Consider the following 21,052-nt stretch of genomic DNA (forward strand, 5'->3'; position numbering starts at 1 on the left):
AATCCTCTGTGCTTTTGAACACTAAATGATATAATATGTGTAAGATACTTAGAACAATATCTAGTGTATATATAAAGTGTTTCATAAGCATTAAATGATATTTTTGTTCTAAGTTTCCACTGATGCTCCCTGAGACTCATTTTTCTTTTAAAAAATGAAAGTAGCTTTATAATGTTGTCAACTATAAAACTAATAGTTGTTAAATTAGTCAAAACATAGAAATCTAAAAAGAGAAGTAAAAAATTTTCAGTTATTTCACCTGTTAGAGATAATTCAGTTAACATTTGGCAGATAGCCTCTTTGTCATTTATCCATACACATGTGTACCTATTTCCCTCCTCAAATGCTATATGTTGTTTTCATTAATATTAAGCCAAGGCTGACTTGGTAGCAGCAGTATGTTGAACTGAGATACTATAGCCTCTTCTCCCACCCCCAAGACACACAGAAATACTAAGTAAAAGAAAATGTATATTAAAAATATTTTTAAACACATACATAGCTAGAAGAGAATTTTGGAGCAAATTATTCAGTATGTGGGCTTTCCTGATAGCTCAGTTGGTAAAGAATCCACCTGCAATGCAGGAGACCCCAGTTAGAGTCCTGGGTCAGGAAGATCTGCTGGAGAAGGGATAGGCTACCCACTCCAGTGTTCTTGGGCTTCCTTTGTGGCTCAGCTGGTGAAGAATCCACTTGCAATGCTGGAGACATGAGTTCAGTCCCTGGGTTGGGAAGATCCCCTGGAGAAGGGAAAGGTTACCCACTCCAGTATTCTGGCCTGAGGAATTCCATGGACTGTTACACACAGAGATAAAGAAATGGAAAATATGAAAGAATTTAAGAGATGGAGGTTATAGCATGAGAAGTTCCAACATATCTAATAAATAGAGCTTAAAGAGTAGTGAAGAGGTAATATTCGAAAAGACAAGAGATGAGAATTTTCCAGGGCTGGTAAATGATAGAAATCTTCAGGTTAAAGACACACACTGTGTTGAGCAGAATATATAATAATTAAACCATGCCTTTTTTTGAAATGTATTTAAATATATATTAGTGTATAAGTATAAAAGTGATACTCAGAATCAGGGAGATTAGAATGGCCTTTTAGTAAATTGTATTGGTACAACTGTAACAGTAAGTGGTTACTTAGTCTGGAAAAAGATACACTATTTGTGAGGATAAACTCCCATAAAGAAGAACATATGGACCTTTCTCACTCATTCAAAATCAGTAAACCAGGGGAAAGGAAAGATTCATAAACTGAACTCTTAAAAAAAAAATCAATAAAAACTGAAAAACTTCTGTCTAGAAAGAAAAAGGGTTAAAAACAATTCTATGGTTAATATCCCTGTCCAGTTGTTTTCTTAATGTTACCCTAAGAACCACTTTTGTGGTTCAAATAATCGGTTCACTCACTCAGTCGTGTCAGACTCTCTTCGACCCCATGGACTGTGGCACGCCAGGCCTCCCTGTCCATCACCAACTCCTGGAGTTTACTCACACTCATGTTCATTGAGTCTGTGATGCCATCCAACCATCTCATCCTCTGTCGTCCCCTTCTCCTCTTGCCTTCAATCTTTCCCAGCATCAGGGTCTTTGCAAATGAGTCAGTTGTTCACATCAGATGGCCAAAGTATTGGCGCTTCAGCTTCAGCATCAGTCCTTCCAATGAATATTTGGGACTGATTTCCTTTAGGATGAACTAATTTGATCTCCTTGCAGTCCATCCAAGGTTCAAATAATAGCGCCTTGAAATTTTTAGTGCTTGTTACTACATTGCCCTTCAGAAAGTAGGTTGCTTTTAAGATATTTTGTCATTTTGTATATTTTATCATTGTTCCAATTGTGGATTTTTGTAGATATCAATGAACAATATAAAGTCTGTGAGTTACTGTGCTCTTTTTTCTTTCAGGCATCAAGTACATGAAAAAGAAGAGTTCAAGGCTTTGAAAACATTAAGTATTTTCTACCAAGCTGGGACTTCCAAAGCTGGGAATCCTATTTTTTACTATGTCGCACGGAGGTAAGAAACACTGTTTTAGTTTCTCTTACCAGAGTTTTTAAAATGATAGAAAATGTAGAGAGACAGCAAGTTTGGTTTTTCTTGTTTGACTTTGCTAAAGTTGGAGACAAGTTTTCCTGGGAGAATGTAGCTAGTAAACAGCCATCTTGTCCCCAAATGGTGCTTCATCTATTATAAATTGCTTTTCATACTACCTGTTTCATATTTGCTTCCCTTTGTTACATCAGTTTTTTTATGTCACCTACAGTGAATTACAAAGAGTAAAAAAAAAAAAATCACAGTCTTTTGTTTTCTGGTGTGTTCTGTTTAAATAATATCCACAACATGATACTGAGAAACCTTTTTTAAAATGGAAATGAAACTGGAAGAATCTGAGAACTTTTAATAATAGGCTTTGTAAGGCAACATCAGGGTGATTTAACAAATAATTCAGAGACACTGTGGGAAATGTCTGTAAAGATATGGCACAAGTGACAGCCTGAAAAACTGATTGTATTTATTTGTGCTGTCTTCAGTCAAGGCTAGTTCCCAGGAAACCTTTCTGGAAATGCTCCTCCTTCACAGTAGGTCTAATGCTCACGTTGCTTTCCCTGCCATTGTCTTTCCTTTCTTGCCTTATTCTGCGTTCCACTGGAGAACTTGTCTGTGGTATTATTTGGTCAGTTTTCCTTCTTCCCATTTAGTGTGATGTAAACTCTTGGTAATTGAGCCTTAGGGACAATGTTATATAATAGACCACTGGCTTTGGAATCTCGGGGCTGTGTTTTCTCTTAGTTCTGCTATTACACTAGGCTGTAGGAATTAATCTTTCTGAGTTTCCTGAATTTAATATAAATTGAGGAATTAGCGTCAGTAGACTTTTAATGATCATGAACAGCAAAAAAAGTTGGCAGTGGATGAGAAGTAAGGGGAGGTTGAAGAGGAGCGGCCGTGGAGAGATAAAGGGAAGGTGGGAGGTGGGAGACTCGTCTAATGGGATAATGCAGACAGCGTTAAGCCAGGAAGTCCCAAGAACTGGGTGTTAGGGAATCAAGAGCTCAGAGAAACTTGCATTTATCCATAGCCTTCCTCTTCAGAAGTTCTGAGGAACATCTCTTCACCTTCCTGTAAGTCGTCTTTCCAACTTTTACCTCAGATGCTATTTCTAAATTGCCTAAGATTTTAATTTTCTTTGCAATTGAGATGAACCATCCTCGAATACCAATCCCAATCTTTAATACCACCAGTGTATTTTGATTTTCTCTATTTTGTCTAAGTAATTAAAAGTTAGACATTGGTGAGAGACGTAGGTAGACATGTGTCCTCCTCCCCCTTTAAATTCTTGTTAGTTTACAAGTTTCAAAGATTTCTGGAAAACCTTAAAGCTGGATTTTTTCTCCAGGATCAGAGCATAAGATTATATTCCTTCTCCGTGGTGGTCTGTATACTATACAAGGCCAAAGGAAAGTAGCCTGGTCCTGATGCAGACACCTGTGAGATTAAATCAGTGGGATTTCCCAGAGACCTATGTAATAGGGTGACTTGAGTATGCTGAGGGTTCCCAGCTCTGCTGCTTCTTAGACAAGTTAGTTTTTATGAATCTGTTTCTTCATATCTTAAAGAGGGGGAGTTGCTTAGAAAAACTATCCTGCCTACCTCTCTGATAAAGTATTTTGTGACCTATAAAGTTCTTAAAATATACAGAGTATGTTTAAGGTTTTCTTTTTTGCTTGTTTGTTTTGGGGTGTGAGTCTGCCAACTTCAGACTTTCTACATTTCAGTTTCTTGTTTAGACGTACGAGAGTGCCTCCTGGCTTCATCGTCACCTGGTGTGAAGCCTCGGGTCCAGGACAGTTGAGCACATGAGCACTCAGAGTAGAGCGATCCACTCTGCTGTGGAGGAGTGGAAAAGCAGGAGAAGGTCGTAAGGGCCTTGTCTCTATTCAGTGAACTTTGACAGAGAACACTTGGGTTTGACTTTTTGATATTCCTTTGTTTTTGTGGCTTAGACTACCGTGTATTAATTTATGTCTTTTGAACTATGGATTCTAGCCTCCTTACAGATAGTCCACAGACATTTTAGACTTGAAATGTCCAAAGCTTAATTCAGTGTATATTCAAATCAGCTTCCTCCTTGCACCATATCACCATCCCTTCTTACTCTAGAAACCCTAATCATTTAAAATTCTTCCCTCTTTAGTTTATCCTCCTCATTATCAATCACCATGTCTTGATTTTAGTTGTGTCATCTAGGCAAATCAGTAAAGCTGTTTTAGTCAGGGCTCAGTTTTTAGAGAGAAATCATTCTTACTTTCTCAAGAAGGTGGGCCTCAGGAAAAACATGAGTTAGAGCAGGTGTAGACAGCACTTAGGTGTCCGTCAGTCCTGGAACTGACTTGTTGCCTCTTTCTTGGCTTCACATTCAGCTCTATCTCATGATTTCCTCTTTCTCTATCGCTTCAGCATTAATCCTAGCTAGTCCTTCATTACCTTAGTACTTCACAGCCCAGATTCCAGAAAGAGAACGTGGTTAAGCTGTAGTTACCTGTTTGGCAGTGCTGCTGTGTCCTGGCCAGCCAGTGGATTCCTGGCTGCCCCTAAGTCAGGTACTTCTCCTAGCCCAGTAGTCATGTGATGCGAAATAACCTCCTAGTGCTATTTGTTTATCAGATGTCCTAAGGTATGTGTTTTTTATTTTTTTTAATTGGTTCTTAATGGCTTAATTTTAGGTACTTTGGAAATGTCTTTTGAATTCATTTTCCCCCACTGCCATTACTAAGACTCTTATTAGCTTTAACCTATACTAATGCAGCATTATTCTCCTACTCCCTAACCCCCACATAACTACTTCCAGGTCATCTTAACATTGCTTCTGGAGGCAGTTCCAGTTCAAATCTAATCCTGTCTCTATTTGTTAAGTAGCACCATTGAGTCCCTGAATAAAGTCCAGATTCATGTCAAGTCAGGCATAATGGTTGCTTTGTAATTTTGCCCTAATTTAGTTTTTAGTCTTTTCCTTCTATTCTCTCCTATATACCTTTGAAGCTAACCTGTAACAAAGTCCCATAAATACAAGGACAGTTGTTGTTGCTGTTCAGTCACCCAGTCATATCTGACTCTTCATAATCCCATGGACTGCAGCACATCAGGCCTCCTTGTCCTTCACCATCTCCTGGAGTTTGCCCAAGTTCATGTCCATTGTTGCAGCATTATTTATAGTGGCAAATATATATGTAAATATATATATATATATATAGCTTTGTATCAAAAGGAAATTGTTGAATAAATAGTTATACATCTGTATTATGGAATAACATGCAACGTGTTAAGTCTGTTTTTGCTTGTTATATGTAACAGGAATGAAATTTACACTTGTGTAAACCAGAAAGCATATCAGTTGGTGGATGTACCCAAGGAGATCAAGAGATGGACTGACTTCTTGCATGACTGTATGTAGGGCTTGGAACAATATCATCTGGAGAACATCTTATCTTCTCTGTGTCTTGACTCTACTTTCTTTGTGTTGGTTTTATTCCCAGGCAGCTCTTCCTAAGCTATACCCAGTGGTGGTTTGTGTTCTCCCAGCTTAACAACCCAGTGAAAAGCGCTTCTTTCCCAGTAATAACAGCAAAAGTACTAGTCTTATTGGCCTGAGTCACCTGCCAATTCCTAAGGCATTGGCTATGGAGAGGGGGATGGAATTTCTTGGTATCTAAGTCTGAGTCATATGCCCATCCCTAGAGCTTACTGGTGAAGGCAGCTTAAACTGCATGAACTGAAAGGGGTGAGGGGAGGGGATGGGAGCAGGGTTTCCCAAAGGGAAATTGGACTGCCAATATCAGAATGAGGAAAAGTGGATTCTGAGCTGGCAAAAGTAACAGAAAGTTCCTCTAAGGCAGCTTTTAAAATATCCAGAAAAATGACTCTTGATATTTATCACGCAAGATAAAGAGGAATATGGGTGTGTTTGTGAACAGGCATATGATATGTGCAGACTGACACATCTGTGAAAGTACGCATTAAACTGTTCACATTGGTGTTCTCCGTAGAGGATCAGTTACAGTGTTTCTATTATATATCTCTGTTGTTTGGCTTGTTGCCAGAACACATATTATTTTTGTCAGAATAATTAAAACTATAAAACTTAAAAGTGCGATGAAGAGTTTTCCTCTTAGGTGTATTGTGATACCTGGCAATTGCTTTTTGGGTGTTAGTAGTAATAATGATAACAGCTAAAATTTACTGAGTGCTTTCTCTGCCTTAGGCAGACTGTGCATATTATATACTTTTTCATTTAACCCTTAAAATAACCTGCTGAGGTATTATTACTGCCAATGACTGACTGACTTATAAACTGAAATTTAGAGACAGTTGTTGGTCATTCACAAATCTAGCTATCAAACAAACATATCTCCAGACCCTGCATGGGGGTTATAAAAATTTAATATGGGGGTGCTAAATAAAAATTTCAGTGTAGAGCCTAATCTTATCTAACAGACACCCCAAGTGATTCATTTGAAGTAAGTTTATTACCAGTTTGTTTGGGAGTTTCACTGGGTTGGGTATTAAACTCAAGGTAGCACAACTAGTAAGAATCAGAGTTGTTCATACATGGTTATTACCACTGTTAAAATTAAATACTAGGTTTTTAGGTTAAATAAATCTTTGTAGACCAGCATGAAAATCTCACCAGTAATTATGGGATATATTTCTGTAAGGAAGAATTCTGAATTCTAGGCATCAAATTGACAAATGACCATTTGCAATAAAAGACAGAAGTTTATACAAAGTAAGCTAACTCTGTCATTGGAGCAGCTGTAGTCTGTACTCCAAACTTTAGCAGAATTGGAATCTTTTTTTATTATAACAATGTATTACTATTACACATTTATGGAATATGGTGACAGATAGGTGTATTGTTTTGTAGAGCACTATAGTTTATCCTCTTGTCTATTTAATAAAAAATAAATGCAGAATAACACATGCCACTCCTCAACCCCTGTCCCCAATTCCCTGTCCTTTTCTCTCACACATTCACACACGCACGCGCACACACAATTACAGAAGCATGCTTTGGTTAAATGTCACCAACATAATTTCTTCTCTTACACCTTTAATGTAAAAACCCAAGTTGCAACTCAGTTTTGCAGACATTTAAAAGGCAGAGTATTTTGCCTTTTTTAGCATTTATAAGGAAGGAAGCCATCATATTAAGGTAGTGATTAAACTTACACAATTAAAATTTGCAAACAACCAAATTAAGCTAGGGTGATGGTAATGCACTCAGAAGTGAGCTGAGATAAACGTGGTTTCCCAGTGCGCTTGTTGCCATTCGGCAGATACGGTGAACTGAGAGCCGCGCAGACAGCCCACGTCCACTCCAGCCTAGGCACGCAGACACAGCAGAACGGCGACAGAGAAAAGAATGGGAGTGCTGTCCGCTGCACCCAATGTGCTGCCACCGTTTTTCGTATTCTTGGTTGTAGCTACACTTTCTGTGCTCATGGTTGTGGCTGCACTTTTCATATTCTTGGTTGTGGCTGCACTTTTCATATTCTTGGTTGTAGCTACATTTTTTGTACTCGTGGTTGTGGCTACAGTTTTCATATTCTTGGTTGTGGCTGGACTTTTTGTACTCATGGTTGTGGCTACAGTTTTCATACTCTTGGTTGTGGCTACACTTTCTGTATTCATGGTTGTGGCTGTCGTTGAGGTCACTTCCGTATTCTTTGTTGCCTTGGGATCCAGAGATGTTTGGAGCTTCGGAGTTGTGTTGGAATTTGTGGTTGTTTGAGAACTTAGGCTGGTATCCGTTGGCACTGCTTTGGTTTTCCGCAAAGTGACATCAGCAAACAGTAGGAGCAGCGTGAATAATAACTTGAACATCATTTTCCTGTTTCAAAATAATTATAGAAAATTAATCTAACACTTGGATCATAAACACGTATAAGAACTTGCATTTTTAAAAGTAATGGTGAGGAGGGACGGGGGAATGAAGAAAACCTTATCTTAGTACCAGGAAAATGCCAACCTTGGTTTAACACAAAATTTTTAAGATAAAAGGAAATTCAGAAATGATCAGTATCAACTCTTTCATTTTACAGATGGGCTCAGACGTTGCTTCTCGGCCTTTTGGCTAAGATCAACTGCAGATGGGCTCAGACAAAGGGCATAGTTTGCCTGAGGATGCATATCTAAACATGACCAGAGGAAAAAAAGATAAATAAAAACGACCAGAACTAGAACTTGAGTCTGAGTCTTAGTCTAGTGTTCTTTAATAGATGGGGACTATGAAGACATATTATAGACATATACAAAAAGTTTACTAGTAAACCATTTTTAAAGTAAGGCTAATTTTTTTTTATCCTATCTTCAAATCTAATGGTTTGCCATGATTGAGAAAAAGCAGCTAGCCCATGTTGAACATAGTTAACTGTTCTTTTTTTTTTAACTTAAAGCTCAAACTTTGAAATCTAATATATGCTAAATTTACATTTTGTTCTCATATGTAACTGAGAAAATTTCAATTTAATATTACCTTTTGACGTTTTTTTCTTTGAAGAATAAGGCTTCAGACTTTCTGCAGTGTCCTATGGGGAATCTAATTTCTTACTCACTGTGTGCTATTTAAATAGAATTAGTGAGTAAGTCACGTGTTATAAACTTGACCTGGTATTTGCACTTTGGAAATAGCCTATTGAGTGCTTTCCAAACTGGTGCAAACAGACTGTAGCAGAAATGGACAAATGCAAATAAAGTCTTTCTAAAATCTAGTCACTTACATAAAGAACCCTGTGAATACCACTTTGTTATTCCTCTTACCCATGTTTTGCATTAGCGAATGTCTTCTTTGGATTTAACTAACTGCAGGAATATACTCTTTGCCTACTGTGATTATCATGACTTAAAATTGAGTAAGTATATTAGAGACAGATTTTTTTTTTCTTAAAATATATTGTATATATGTTTAGAGGGTAGTTTTTGGCTAGGATTATATTGGAAGTTTTCAAAATAATTCAAGAATATAGCTTTCTAGAGGTTCTAGAGTTCTAGTAAATAGTTATTCTATTAGAAAAGAGGTTAAACTTTATTAATATAAAACTAAATAGAAAAGAATTGCATGTGAAAGTGATACTTTTCATATTGAGTTTGCAGAGTTTTTTTTTTAAGTACATTCAGTTGCTCACATTGAAGCACATGGAGTAAATTCTTCAAAGGAATTTCATCTTTTGGTCACTGCTTTTCCTTAAAGAGTGGTGCACAGGGAAGTTGGGTTGTGTTGTGCTAATGTTTTCATCACATTAGCTGACTCTTTTTAAAAATTGCAGGGCTGTGAACAATTGTGTTGACATACAAGGAAATTGCTTCATAAATGGCAGAAGTACAAGTCAGTACATGTTTCTGTCTTGTTTTACTTTGCTTGTTTTACTTCACTTTACTTTGAAGGTTTCTTTTTCTTCCTGAATAAATAGAACCAGTGCTTGCTAAATCTTAGTTTATATTAGGTACGTAGAGTATAATATAAAGAGTATAAATCTTATTTATATTAGGTACCTAGTATAAAGAGTATAAATCTTATTGATATTAGGTACAAACCTCTATTAAATTGAAAGTTTGTATGATCAGACCCAAGAAGTAAACATAAAAAGCCTCTTAGCAACCATAGTAGATATTATAAATCAGAGCACTAAGATAATGCACATGTAAGTTTTTATTGATGCTTCAAACGCCTCAATCTCAACTTAAAATTTTAGATTCAACATTTTTTGTTTTCCTGTTCTTATACACAGATGTATCTTTCTCAAATTAGCTACATCACTACCTTTGATTTCTTGTTTTCTTCTTACTGATCTTAAGCTGCCCATGCCTTTGATGATAATTAAGTAAAATTAAAATTTCTGAACTCTCCAGCACTTAAATGCTCCCCCCCAAAAAAGAAATCATTTGCCATTATTCATGCCTTTAAATACCCCTACTTCTTTATCTTTGTGCAGTCTCTCCCATCTGCCCAGAGTATTTCTCCCTCGTTCAAAATTCCATTCTTCCTTCAGGGGCTAACTCTGATGGCAGCATCTTTTTATGTGAGCCTTTCTTAATTCTATACTTTCAAATCAGACATTTTAGGACTTCGTATGTCTAGAACATATACCAGACTCTTTTTACTCTAGTGTGTCCTCTGCTTTCTGTGATCAGGTACAGCCTCTTCTTTGTACCTTCTGGCACAGTGAGCATTGCACAGAGTAGTGTACAACAAACACTGGAATTTACTGAAATATGTCATCTTTGTTTCTTCATGGGGGAGGGCTGATATCATTAATGATTTCTAAAATAATAGACATTTGGTCATTTACAGTTTTCCCTGCACCATAAGCATAAATTTGCAACTCAGAGGCCTGAGTTTAAGTCCTCTCTCTACTTTCTGGCTTCTCTTTTGAGAGGATTTTTTACTTGTATGATGTAGGTCAAAAGTGCATTCACATCATTTACCTATGTAAAGTAACAGAAATTCAACCAAGTAAGTTTTTTAAAGATCTAATTGGTTTTACTGAACAGTTCATGAATTGGACAGCATCCTGTCTAATAAGTAGAGAAGAGCTCTACTTATGGAAAGAGAAGATTTTGGAAAAAGATTATGGAAAGAGAAAGTTTTTAAAGGCAAGACAAGGAAATCATAAAAAATTATTTCAAGCTTAAGTAACTTACATGGGGGCTGAAAAGGGTCTGTCTGTGTGGCAGATTATCTCATCTTCCTTTTGAGTATGGAAACGATTAACTCATTGATGCTGACCAGAAGATTCCACTGGTTAGGACTACATTCCTGGAGAAGGTTGTAACTGCAGTTAGATTTGGTATTAAGTCTTTTTTTTTTTTTTTTTTTTTAGTTTCTTTGATTTTATTTTTATTTTATTTTATTTTATTTATTTATTTATTTTTTAAATTTTTCAGTGGGTTTTGTCATACATTGATATGAATCAGCCATAGAGTTACACATATTCCCCATCCCGATCCCCCCTCCCTCCTCCCTCTCCACCCGATTCCTCTGGGTCTTCCCAGTGCACCAGGCCCGAGCACTTGTCTCATGCATCCCACCTGGGCTGGTGATCTGTTTCACCATAGATAATATACATGCTGTTCTTTCGAAACATCCCATCCTGATATTAAGTCTTGATTTTAACACAAGTGACTCCATTTTGGGCGGATCGTTTCTCTTTTTTCCCCCAATAGTGTGTAGTAGCAAGTGACTTTTCAGTGTGGACAGTTATGTTTCAAAAAGATATTTGGAAGCTTCCTGAGAAAGTGTATATGCACATGTGCAAAAACAAACTATTGTTATCTTAGACTTAACTGTGAGTATCTTAGAATTGTACATAAGTACTTCTACAGTAGAATATCAGTCTCTTCACTGTAGAAATCTAATACAAGAAAAAGAACACATTTCCCCTTAGTTGCAAAATACATGTTTTGAGAAGTATCTGTCTCCCAGTATTCCCTCCTTCTCTTTATTAAATAGAAAGCTAAACATCAGTCTTCATTTCTGCCTGTTTGTAACCACATGCATCTGATTAATCACTAAGTCTTGTTGATTCTGCTTCAAAAAAATTGTTGTACTTTATCCTTACATTGTTGTACTTTATCCTTTGACTGTGTGGATCACAGCAAACTGTGGAAAATTCTTAAAGAGATGGGAATACCAGACCACCTTAACTGCCTCCTGAGAAATCTGTATGCAGGTCAAGAAGCAAGTTAGAACCAGACATGGAACAACGGACTGGTTCCAAATCAGGAAATGAGTACCTCAAGGCTGTATATTGACACTCTGCTTATTTAACTTATATGCAGAGTATATCTTGCGAAATGCCAGACTTGATGAAGCACAAACTGAAATCAAGATTGCCAGGAGAAATATCAATAATCTCAGATATGTGATGACACCACCCTTATGGCAAAAAAGCGAAGAACTAAAGATACTCTTGATGAAAGTGAAAGAGGAGAGTAAAAAAGCTAGCTTAAAACTCAACATTCAAAAAACAAAGATTATGGCATCCAGTCCCATCACTTCATGGCAAATAGGTGGGGAAATAATGGACACAGTGACAGACTTTATTTTGGGGGGGCTCCAAAATCACTGCAGGTGGTGACTGCAGCCATGAAATTAAAAGACGCTTGCTCCTTGGAAGAAAAGCTATGACCAACCTAGACACCATATTAAAAAACAGAGACATTACTTTGCCAACAGAAGTCCATCTAGTCAAATTATGGTTTTTCTAGGAGTCTTTTTTTTTTGCAATGAGGGCTTTTGTTTATTTTTTATTTTTATTTTTTCATTGATTTTTATTAGTTGGAGGCTGATTACTTTACAGTATTGTAGTGGTTTTTGTCATACATTGACATGAATCAGCCTTGGATTTACATGTATTCCCCATCCCAATCCCTCCTCCCACCTCCCTCTCTACCCGATCCCTTTGGGACTTCCCAGTGTACCAGGCCCAAGCACTTGTCTCATGCATCCAACCTGGGCTGGTGATCTGTTTCACCATAGATAATATACGTGTTTCGATGCTGTTCTCTCGAAACATTCCAGTAGTCTTGTATGGATGCGGGAGTTGGACTCTATAAGGAAAGCTGAGCACTGAAGAATTGTTGTTTTTGAACTGTGATGTTGGAGAAAACTCTTGAGAGTCCCTTGGACTGCAAGGAGATCAAGCCAGTCCATCTTAAAGGAAATCAGTCCTGAATATTCATTAGAAGGACTGATGGTGAAGCCAAAACTTTGGCCACCTGGTGCGAAGAACTGACTCATTGAAAAAGCCCCTGATGCTGGGAACGATTGAAGGCAGGAGGAAAGGGGGCAACAGAGGATGAGATGGTTGGATGGCATCACCGACTCGATGGACATGAGTATGAGCACGCTTTGGGAGTTGTTGATGGACAGGGAAGCCTGGTTTGCTGCAGTCTATAGGGTTGCAAAGAGTCGGACACAACTGAACTGAACTGATCCTTACCTTACAGACTGAGTGGGTAGTTTTATCAATTATCCAAGCGGGGATTAGCAAGCTTATTTGTCAAAAGACTAGGTAGTAAATATTTTAAGCTTTACAAGCCACATAAAGCTTTTCTTTTTTTCTTGTTTTTGTTTTGTTTTGATTTTGGTTTTTTAAATAAAAAGAACCATTCTTACCTTGCAGGTCACACAGAAACAGGCTGCAAGTAGTATGTCACTGGACACTAGTTTGCTGCATTCTAATCTAGGCTGTTGACAATATAATATAAATATAACATGTATGTAATCATTCAGTGATAGTGTTAAGGCTAATCTCCAGTTTTAATTATGGATACACATGACTATAGTTTAAAGGAAGAAGACTTGATTTAATAATAGCGATTAGAGTTGGAGTCCTGAATTGAGCCAGAAGATCTCTCGAGTGGTTTTGTTTCCTGTGATCCTTAGTTTATAGAAGTATAGTGGCCTTGGGCGTTAGGAAACAAAGCTGTGGTTTACTCAACAAAGATGATGTAGTGATTGATACATAGTGAATAATTTGGTGCTTATGACTTGACAGTACTTAAAAAGAAGCAATTAGTGGCTGCAATCTATCTATTACTATGAAAACAGTACAGTTATCTTATATTGATTGATTATATTTTTAATCAACTGTGGCTCACCTCTTTTAGTGTAAATTTATAAGCCTTGAAAGGAAATAATCCTGAGATATGTTTATGAGGTTTGATATTATGAAACAACATGTAAAAATTCTAAAACAAGCATCTAAGGGTAAATGTATCCAAGTGAATATTGTTCCCTTCAGAAAAGTCACTGTTGTAGGTGAGGTACCTACTTTAAACCCTGATGCTTTTGAGCACACATTTTAAGAGAAGTACATTTTCGAAGTGTAGTATGTTCTATGTAAATGTGGTTGGAAAATCTTCATTCTTGAAAGTTTTTGGTAAAGCAAAATGTCATTTAGTAATATTTTTGCTTAAAATGATTTTTTCTTGTGTTATATATAACCTGGCTTGTGGTAATATTTGAAAGAAAGGCCCCAAAGGTGTTTTCACTAATGACAGCCTCATTGGAATAAGAGCTTAAAGACTCAAATATGACTGCTTTGAAGAAAAATATAAATAAATTTAGATATGTGTTATTTGTATTTAGAATTAGAATCAGTTTATCATATCATCATAGTTAATATAGGAAGATGTTTTACTAGTTTCAGGTGACTCCTTCATTCTTTGATTACTTTTACTATGTTTTAAAGAGGCTTTGCCTTTACAATATGTTTCTTAAGTTCATGTTTAATGTCCTACAGCTTTTTAAAAAAAATTTAATATCAGGGCAAGAGACTCATAACACATTATCAAAGTATACTTTGTTAAGCAAGAAAGATTTCCAATTGTAGAAAAGCCATACCATGAAGAATACTAGAGCCTGTAAATAGATGGAATTATTTTTGAACATGTATCAGCTTTCCTTAATTATTTGTCATCAGCACGAGGAGATAGAACGGAGCATCTCGTGGTTAGGTGATAGAACCGGTGGGTAGTTGTGGCTGTGTGCCAGTTACTCTGACACTATACAGTGTCTCAGGGGCAGCAGTGGTCACTGAGGCTTTGGTTGGCAAGCAAAGGCCTTCCCAAGTGGTTATTGTGGTGTATGGCATCTTTATTTTTCCTTAGTGATGTTTTGTTTTTTTTTCTTTGTCAATGAAAAGCCATTAAATCTTAGTTTATTTTCTATTGAGGCAAGCATTTGACAGGCATTTGAATTCCCTCAACCTTCCAGAAGTGTTCTCTTTGTTTGTTTGAACTGTGACTATGGGCAACAGAATAACACAAAGTGAAAAACTACGTTTCCTGGTATTGAGTATTTCATCAGATTTATTTGATGTTTGGCTTTGAGATACCCATTTGAAATTCAGATATCTCATTTTTCTTACTGATAAATTGTATTTCCATATATAAATGAATAAATAACAAACCTTATAAATTATTTAAAGTGTAATTAAAGAGGATAGGTACATGAGGAATTATATGCCACTTTGGGTTCAGTCATCTCCATCTCTAACCTTTTTAATTACCAAGAATCTCTTATATAAGGTATAGGAGTAATATTTAAAATATTTATGTAGCACCTACAAAATGCCTTAATGTACATGATTTAATCTATTATTTAAAATACCCATCTGGAATACATGTTATTTAGATTTTTACCAGAGCACACATTTTATCATTTACCCAAGATAAGACTATTGGTGACAGTCTTAACTCATGCTCTTTTTACTAAATCACAATGTACTTTAAATACTCTTAGAATTATTTTAATCAGGAAAAAACTATACAGTTTTGCTGTTTTTATGAGTGTTTATATGTGTATGTTTAATTTCTGTACTTTGATTTCATCAATAACTTCCAACAAATTCACAGTATCAGGCCATGGTTTATAGAAAAGATAAATGGATGTATTGAGCATATGTCTCAACTGGTTCCTGAACATGCTTAACAGAGTTGAGGCTGTTGAACCAAAATGACATTTCTTGAAAGACGAACTTCTTAAAAACTTCGCTTGTATCAGTTTTAAAAGTGTGAAGGAAACTAACCTGCTTAACACATTATTAACACCTTTAGGTGGCTTTTTATATTTTTCTATTTCCTTGATTTCCCTTGAGCAAATCTACTTGTACTAAATTGTTCACAGGTAACAGAACTAACCTTTCTCTGGAATTGTTCCAGAGAACAATTGTTCCAGTACCTAGAACTAATTTCTTATGTGACAAATAGCAGCCTAGCCAAATCATCCTTCATTTATAACTTTTCTTTCATCTTGTTTTGTCTGGACTTTGAAGCTGTGGCGTTGACCTGTTGTAAGAAACTTTGGCTCTAGAATAGGAAATACTTGGAGGTTTGACTTGGTCTGTCTTAAGTAGGTTATTGTTAGCCCATCAGAGTTATATCTTTGTTCTATATTAATTCTTTTATTTAATAAATTCAGATCAAGATCCCCCCAAAAAAACTCCTAGCAGGAGGTGATATCTAAACTGAAATAAAGAGGATGAATAAGGTTTGACAGGGAAAGCAGAGGAAAAGGAATGTGGCAGCAAGGACATGCAGAATTTCTGAGAGCCTAGTGGCAAGAGAGAGTATGATGAATTACAGGGATAGAAAGATGTTTTGTTTGAGCTATATAGTACGATGGAGTTGGAAGTTTTTAAGATGGCACTATAAAGGGAAACAAGGGCTTGATCATACATATTAGTAAGCTATTAAGAATTTAGATTTTATTCTGAGACACAACTTCAACAGTACATGAACCATGAACTTCCAGATGTTCAAGCTGGATTTAAAAAAGGTAGAGGAACCAGAGATCAAATTGCCAACATCCGTTGGATCATCGAAAAAGCAAGAGAGTTCCAGAAAAACATCTGCTTTATTGACTACACCAAAACCTTTGACTGTGTGAATCACAACAAACTTTGGAAAATTCTTCAAGAGATGGGAATACCAGACCACCTGACCTGCCTCTTGAAAAGCCTGTATGCAGGTCAGGAAGCAACAGTTAGAACTGGACATGGAACAACAGACTGGTTCCAAGTAGGGAAAGGAGGACGTCAAGGCTATATATTGTCACCCTGTTTATTTAACTTATATGCAGAGTACATCATGAGAAACGCTGGACTGGAGGAAGCACAAGCTGGAATCAAGATTGCTGGGAGAAATATCAGTAACCTCAGATACATGATGACACCACCCTTATGGCAGACAGCAAAGAAGAACTAAAGATCCTCTTGATGAAAGTGAAAGAGGAGAGTAATAAACCTGGCTTAAAACCCAACATTCAGAAAACTAAGATCATGGCATCTGGGCCCATCACTTCATGGCAAATAGATGGGGAAACAATGGACACAGTGACAGACTATTTTTGGGGGGCTCCAAAATCACTGCAGATGGTGACTGCAACCATGAAATTAAAAGATGCTCCTTGAAAAAAAAAATAAAAGATGCTCCTTGGAAGAAAAGCTATGACCAACCTAGACAGCATGTTAAAAAACAAAGACATTACTTTGCCGACAAAGGTCCATCTAAGTCAAAGCTATGGTTTTTCTGATAGTCATGTATGGATGTGAGAGTTGGACTATAAAGAAAGCTGAGTGCTGAAGAACTGATGCTTTTGAACTGTGGTATTGGAGAAGACTCTTGAGAGTCCCTTGGACTGCAAGAAGATCAAACCAGTTAATCCTAAAGGAAATCAGTCCTGAATATTCATTGGAAGGACTAATGCTGAAGCTGAAAGTCCAGTCCTTTGGCCACCTGATGTAAAGAACTGACTCACTGGAAAAGACCCTTATGCTGGGAAAGATTGAAGGTAGGAGAAGGGGACGACAGGATGAGATGGTTGGATGGCATCATCAACTCGATGGACATGAGTTTGAGCAAGATTTGGGAGCTAGTGATGGACAGGGAAGCCTGGTGTGCTGCAGTCCATGTGGTTGCAAAAAGTCAGACACGACTGAGCGACTGGTCTGACTGACTAACTGAGGCACAGACAACTGTTGAAGATTTTTGGTGTCTTTTTGTTGCTGTTTTTAGGAGAGAAAGAGCTTTTCTGGTTAGATTTGCTGGAGAACAGTCCGAGCAACAATTAACCATGTAGAGCTAACGTAAGCTGTATGTGCTTCCAAGAAATCTGATAGTACTTCTCAGTCTCTGATCTGTATGTCATGATATCCTCCATTTTCTTAACCTCCCCTTCCCTATTCACAGTTCATTTTGCATCGTCTCATTTTCTTACTCAACCTAGAACCCTTGGACTCCTCAATAGTTCTTTGCTTATACCTCTTGTATTTTTCAAAGACAAAACAGGGAATCAAAGATATTTGGTATACATATAAGCATTTCAGCATAGTTATGTTTTTTGTTTTTATATGTAGTTCTGTAACACATTTATATAGCTTTCACTTATCTTTCTAGTATTTGCAGTTTTTACATTTCAAAGTTAAAAAAGAAACTACATAAATATTTGTATTGGTCATGTAATATTCTGGCCAGTGGGTCATCATTTACTTAACCACTTTCCTAATGGTAGATACTTAGCATTCTGCTTTTTCTTGCTGTTTGAAAGAATGCTGATATTTACCTAGAATTTACTAGATTAAAAGTTAAAATATTTTAGGTTTTTGATCACTGTTTTGTTGCCCCACCCCACCCCCCTAATTGGTATATTAAGTTAAAAATATGCAGATTATAACTTTTTGAATGAGGCACAAGCCACCAACTCAGGGTTGGCAAGTAACACCCTCAATTTCTGAGGAAAGTGAAAACCCCTGGGGTTATTTTGATTGAAGGCTCAGTTTCAATGCACTCAGACAAAGGAAGTCACAGGATTTTATTACTTAGAGATCCCAGAAACATGGGGCGGAGAGGGGTGGGGGCAAGCGCACACAGTGAGCTGGGGGAATGAAAGAGCAGTCCTCTGCCTCAGGTCACGAGAAAAGGGGAGAGAGCACAGGGTGGTAAACACCTCCTGTGAGGTGGTCGGGGTGACAGTCTCTTTAACTTTTTACAGGCTCAATTCTATATGGTTATTTTAAAAGGTGCTCCAGGAAAAGCAAAGTGGGAAATTGTGGTGGGAATCCTAACTTGAGTCCCTATCTACATGTCCAGCCACTGGGCATGTGTAGTGTTGTCATACTGTAAAATGCTTAGGCAGCAACTTAAAATAGCTATTTTCTCATCACAGTTGCCAGTTACTTTCCAAAAGAGTTGTACCAATATGTGAATGTGGCTGTTTTATTGTGTCTTCCCCAGCATTGATTTTTATTACTTAAAAAAAATTGCTTACTGATTTAGTAATGAGCATAGTGTCACGTTTTATTTTTATTTGTCAGTTATTATGTGATTGCCATATTCCCCATGTCTTTGTCAATCCCCACACTTCCTATCTTTTAAACATTTCTGTTTGTGTCCTTCATCCACTTATCCATTGGGAAATCTAAGTATTTTTCTTATCAATTTTATGAGCTTTTGATTAGCAATCTCCTTTATGTTTTTCTCTGAGTATTTTTCATCAGGCTTATTTCCAACATAAGAAATTTGGCGTTTTATATAAACTATTGATGACTTCTTGTGTTTTTTTCTTTTTTTAAAGAAAAGCCTTCCACTTTAAAATAAAAGCCTTCCACTGAGAGATTCATATTCTTTTTTATTCTGTTGGTTTTAAGACTTCCTTTTTTATGTTATCTTTTTTAGTTCAGTATGTAGGTGTATCACATAAAGTGAGTATTTTATTGGACTCTTCAAATTTTCCCAGCATTGCTTTTTGAATCTTTACTTCCCCCTTTGCTTTTTGACCTTTTCCAGTGTTTGTGAATGTACTACAGCACTGTTCCAAGCACTTTACATGTGTTAACTCATTTTTTCCCTCACAACACCCTCTGAGAAAATGGAGGCACAAAGAATTCGTAATTGTTGTGTGCTCTAATTTTGCTGTCATTTCTATGTTATGGTTATCTTCTCTTTTATTTTTATGCCACTACCACTCTGTTTTAATTATTATAGCTGACATAGAAAGGCTAAGATCTTTCTATTTCTTCCTTTTTCTGTTCTTTCCTGTTTATTTTTCCAGGTGGACTTGAGTATTTTATTCTAAAAAGAATCTCATTGGAATGTTTATCAGAGTTGGCTTAATCCATAAGTTATCGGGAATTAATCCATCTTTACAACATCAATCAAGGTGTGTCTCCTTTGGCTAACCTTTGTTCCTGGTACATTCCAGGTGCTAAAAAAAATACTTGAGTGAAAGAATAAATGAATGGGAGACTTTTGTTTATCATCTCCATCAAGTCTTGGTTTATACATCTCATTAATTTTTTTTTTAACTTTTTTCCATTTGGTCCTGCACATTTCATGTGAATGTTTCTCTTGGCATTATATATTTTGGTTTGTTAGTTGCTGTCATGAATATAGTATCCTTTACCTATAATTTTCTAATTATTTGTTGCCAGCGTATGAGAAAACCATTAATGTTTGTATATTTGTTATTAAGGTTGTTCTTCTGAAGGCATTCCTGAGGGATCCTTTAGATAGATAATAATTATAATAATAATTATTTTAATTTTTTTTTATAATTTTATCTGTTGTTTTTGTTCTGGAATTTCCCAAATAATATTTATAAGGTAGTTGATGATAATGGTCAATGAACAACACATATTTGAGACATTTTATCATTCTGCTCTCGTAAGTGAATGTTCCTCTCTCTTCTGGGTCCCATCTCATTAACATCTGAACTTGAACCCTGGAGGGTGGAGGAGCAGGATTGAAGCAAATACACCATTTCGTTCTTTTGCTCTTAGAACTTGGGTGTTGACATACATGGGAATTTCTCAATGCACTGAGCTTAGACATAGACATGTAACAGCAACATTACTGTGTGTAGAATGTGGGGAGCCAAGACACTGTGATAAGACTATATATGAATTATGCCATTTATTCCTTAGGAATAAATACCCTCTGTGAATAAGTTGTGCTAGCCCATTTTATGGGGTATGAAACTGACTTAGAACAGTGGTAACTTGTCCAGGGTTATATAGCTGAGAAGTGTCAGAGACAGGATTTAGGGCTAGAGGATTTGACATCAAAGCACATATTCTTCACCATGACTTTATCCCTTATTTCATTTGCTTTTGTGTTTGTTCTCTTATATGAATTCTCTTGACTGGTGAGAAAAAAAATTACTTGTAAAATAAAATCAAACCTTCAGTATGGATGGATTGATATATATCTTATGAGTTTGAGAGATAGATGCTGAGGACTAATGCATTTTGAATGTTCATGGAGCCCAATAATATGGTAGTTCTTGTTGTAATGGCAAGTAATGATCCTCCTCCATTATTAATGATAAGAACACAATCTCCATGGAAGTATATAATTACTATCTAATTGCTGTACTTCTTTCTGAGGACTTAGCGTCTGTGTGGTTGACACGTGTTGTGCTGGTAAATTTACTGTATTTTTTTTCTTGCATTTTGCAGACATGTCAATAAGATTGGCATAATTTAT

General features: G+C 36.6%; 2 protein-coding genes across 9 annotated transcripts in view; one reads left to right on the plus strand and one right to left on the minus strand.

The window, feature by feature from the left end:
- Positions 1 to 21,052, plus strand: part of NF1 (neurofibromin 1) — a 240,955-nt gene that overhangs the window by 144,269 nt on the left and 75,634 nt on the right. For all 8 annotated transcript variants that reach the window (XR_010659685.1, XM_065910020.1, XM_065910026.1 and 5 more), the window contains one exon: positions 1,913 to 2,023. Coding sequence is in view for 7 of the 8 variants with exons in the window: in XM_065910020.1 (XP_065766092.1) it covers positions 1,913 to 2,023 (111 nt within the window). In the remaining variant the exon portion in view is untranslated. The remainder of the gene's footprint in view (positions 1 to 1,912; positions 2,024 to 21,052) is intronic.
- Positions 7,036 to 8,596, minus strand: LOC136150067 (salivary glue protein Sgs-3-like). The gene is made up of 2 exons (XM_065910828.1): positions 8,541 to 8,596; positions 7,036 to 7,895 (listed from the first exon to the last, which is right to left on the minus strand). Exon 2 carries the CDS (start codon positions 7,889 to 7,891, stop codon positions 7,388 to 7,390), a length of 504 nt encoding a protein of 167 aa, XP_065766900.1. The 5' UTR covers positions 7,892 to 7,895; positions 8,541 to 8,596; the 3' UTR covers positions 7,036 to 7,387.

This window comes from Muntiacus reevesi, chromosome 18 (genome assembly GCF_963930625.1).
Source record: "Muntiacus reevesi chromosome 18, mMunRee1.1, whole genome shotgun sequence".
Classification (NCBI taxonomy): Eukaryota; Metazoa; Chordata; class Mammalia; order Artiodactyla; family Cervidae; genus Muntiacus; species Muntiacus reevesi.